Source organism: Emiliania huxleyi (genome assembly GCF_000372725.1).
Source record: "Emiliania huxleyi CCMP1516 unplaced genomic scaffold EMIHUscaffold_3128, whole genome shotgun sequence".
In the NCBI taxonomy this organism is placed as follows: Eukaryota; Haptophyta; order Isochrysidales; family Noelaerhabdaceae; genus Emiliania; species Emiliania huxleyi.
In genome coordinates, this window is record NW_005199659.1 from 1 (window position 1) to 504 (window position 504).

At 65.9% G+C, this 504-nt stretch overlaps 1 protein-coding gene across 1 annotated transcript; it reads left to right on the forward strand.

The window, feature by feature from the left end:
* Positions 1 to 19: 19 nt before the first annotated feature.
* On the forward strand, positions 20 to 208 carry EMIHUDRAFT_255159 (hypothetical protein; the record flags this gene model as incomplete). The annotated part of the gene is made up of 1 exon (XM_005774382.1): positions 20 to 208. A coding segment is annotated over one exon (189 nt), but the record flags the coding sequence as incomplete, so codon positions are not given.
* Positions 209 to 504: the final 296 nt, after the last annotated feature.

Here is a 504-nt window from a genome sequence, read left to right on the forward strand (position 1 = left end):
ACAGGACCACCGCTTCGAGTGGACGCGCGCCGAGTTCCGCGCGTGGGCGGAGGGGCTCGCCGCCGAGCACGGCTACTCCGTCCGCTTCGACGGCGTCGGCGGCGGCGCGTGGGACGAGGAGCGGCAGCCTGGCGCGCCCTGCCACGGGCCGGGGCCCTCCTCGCAGGTCGCCATCTTTGAGCGGCCGGGGCTGCGAGAGCAGATGTGAGAGGGAGAGGGCGTGGGAGCTGGGAGAGAGGCGGCTCGTACGTAAAGCCGTACCGGCAGAACACGGGGTTTTCGCTTTACTTTTTTACGTACCGGGAGCCCAACTTGCTTTAGACCGGACACGAGTCACGTTAGGACGACTTTAGCGGTACTGTAGCGGGTCCTAGCGCCTACCGTGGTACGTGGTTGGGTTCACAGCGATTGTATTGTGTATCGCGCGCCTTGCGGGGTGGGGGGGAGGGGCGCGCGGAAAAGAGGAACCTCTTAGGACTTAGCGCCATCGCCATGGTGCTGCAA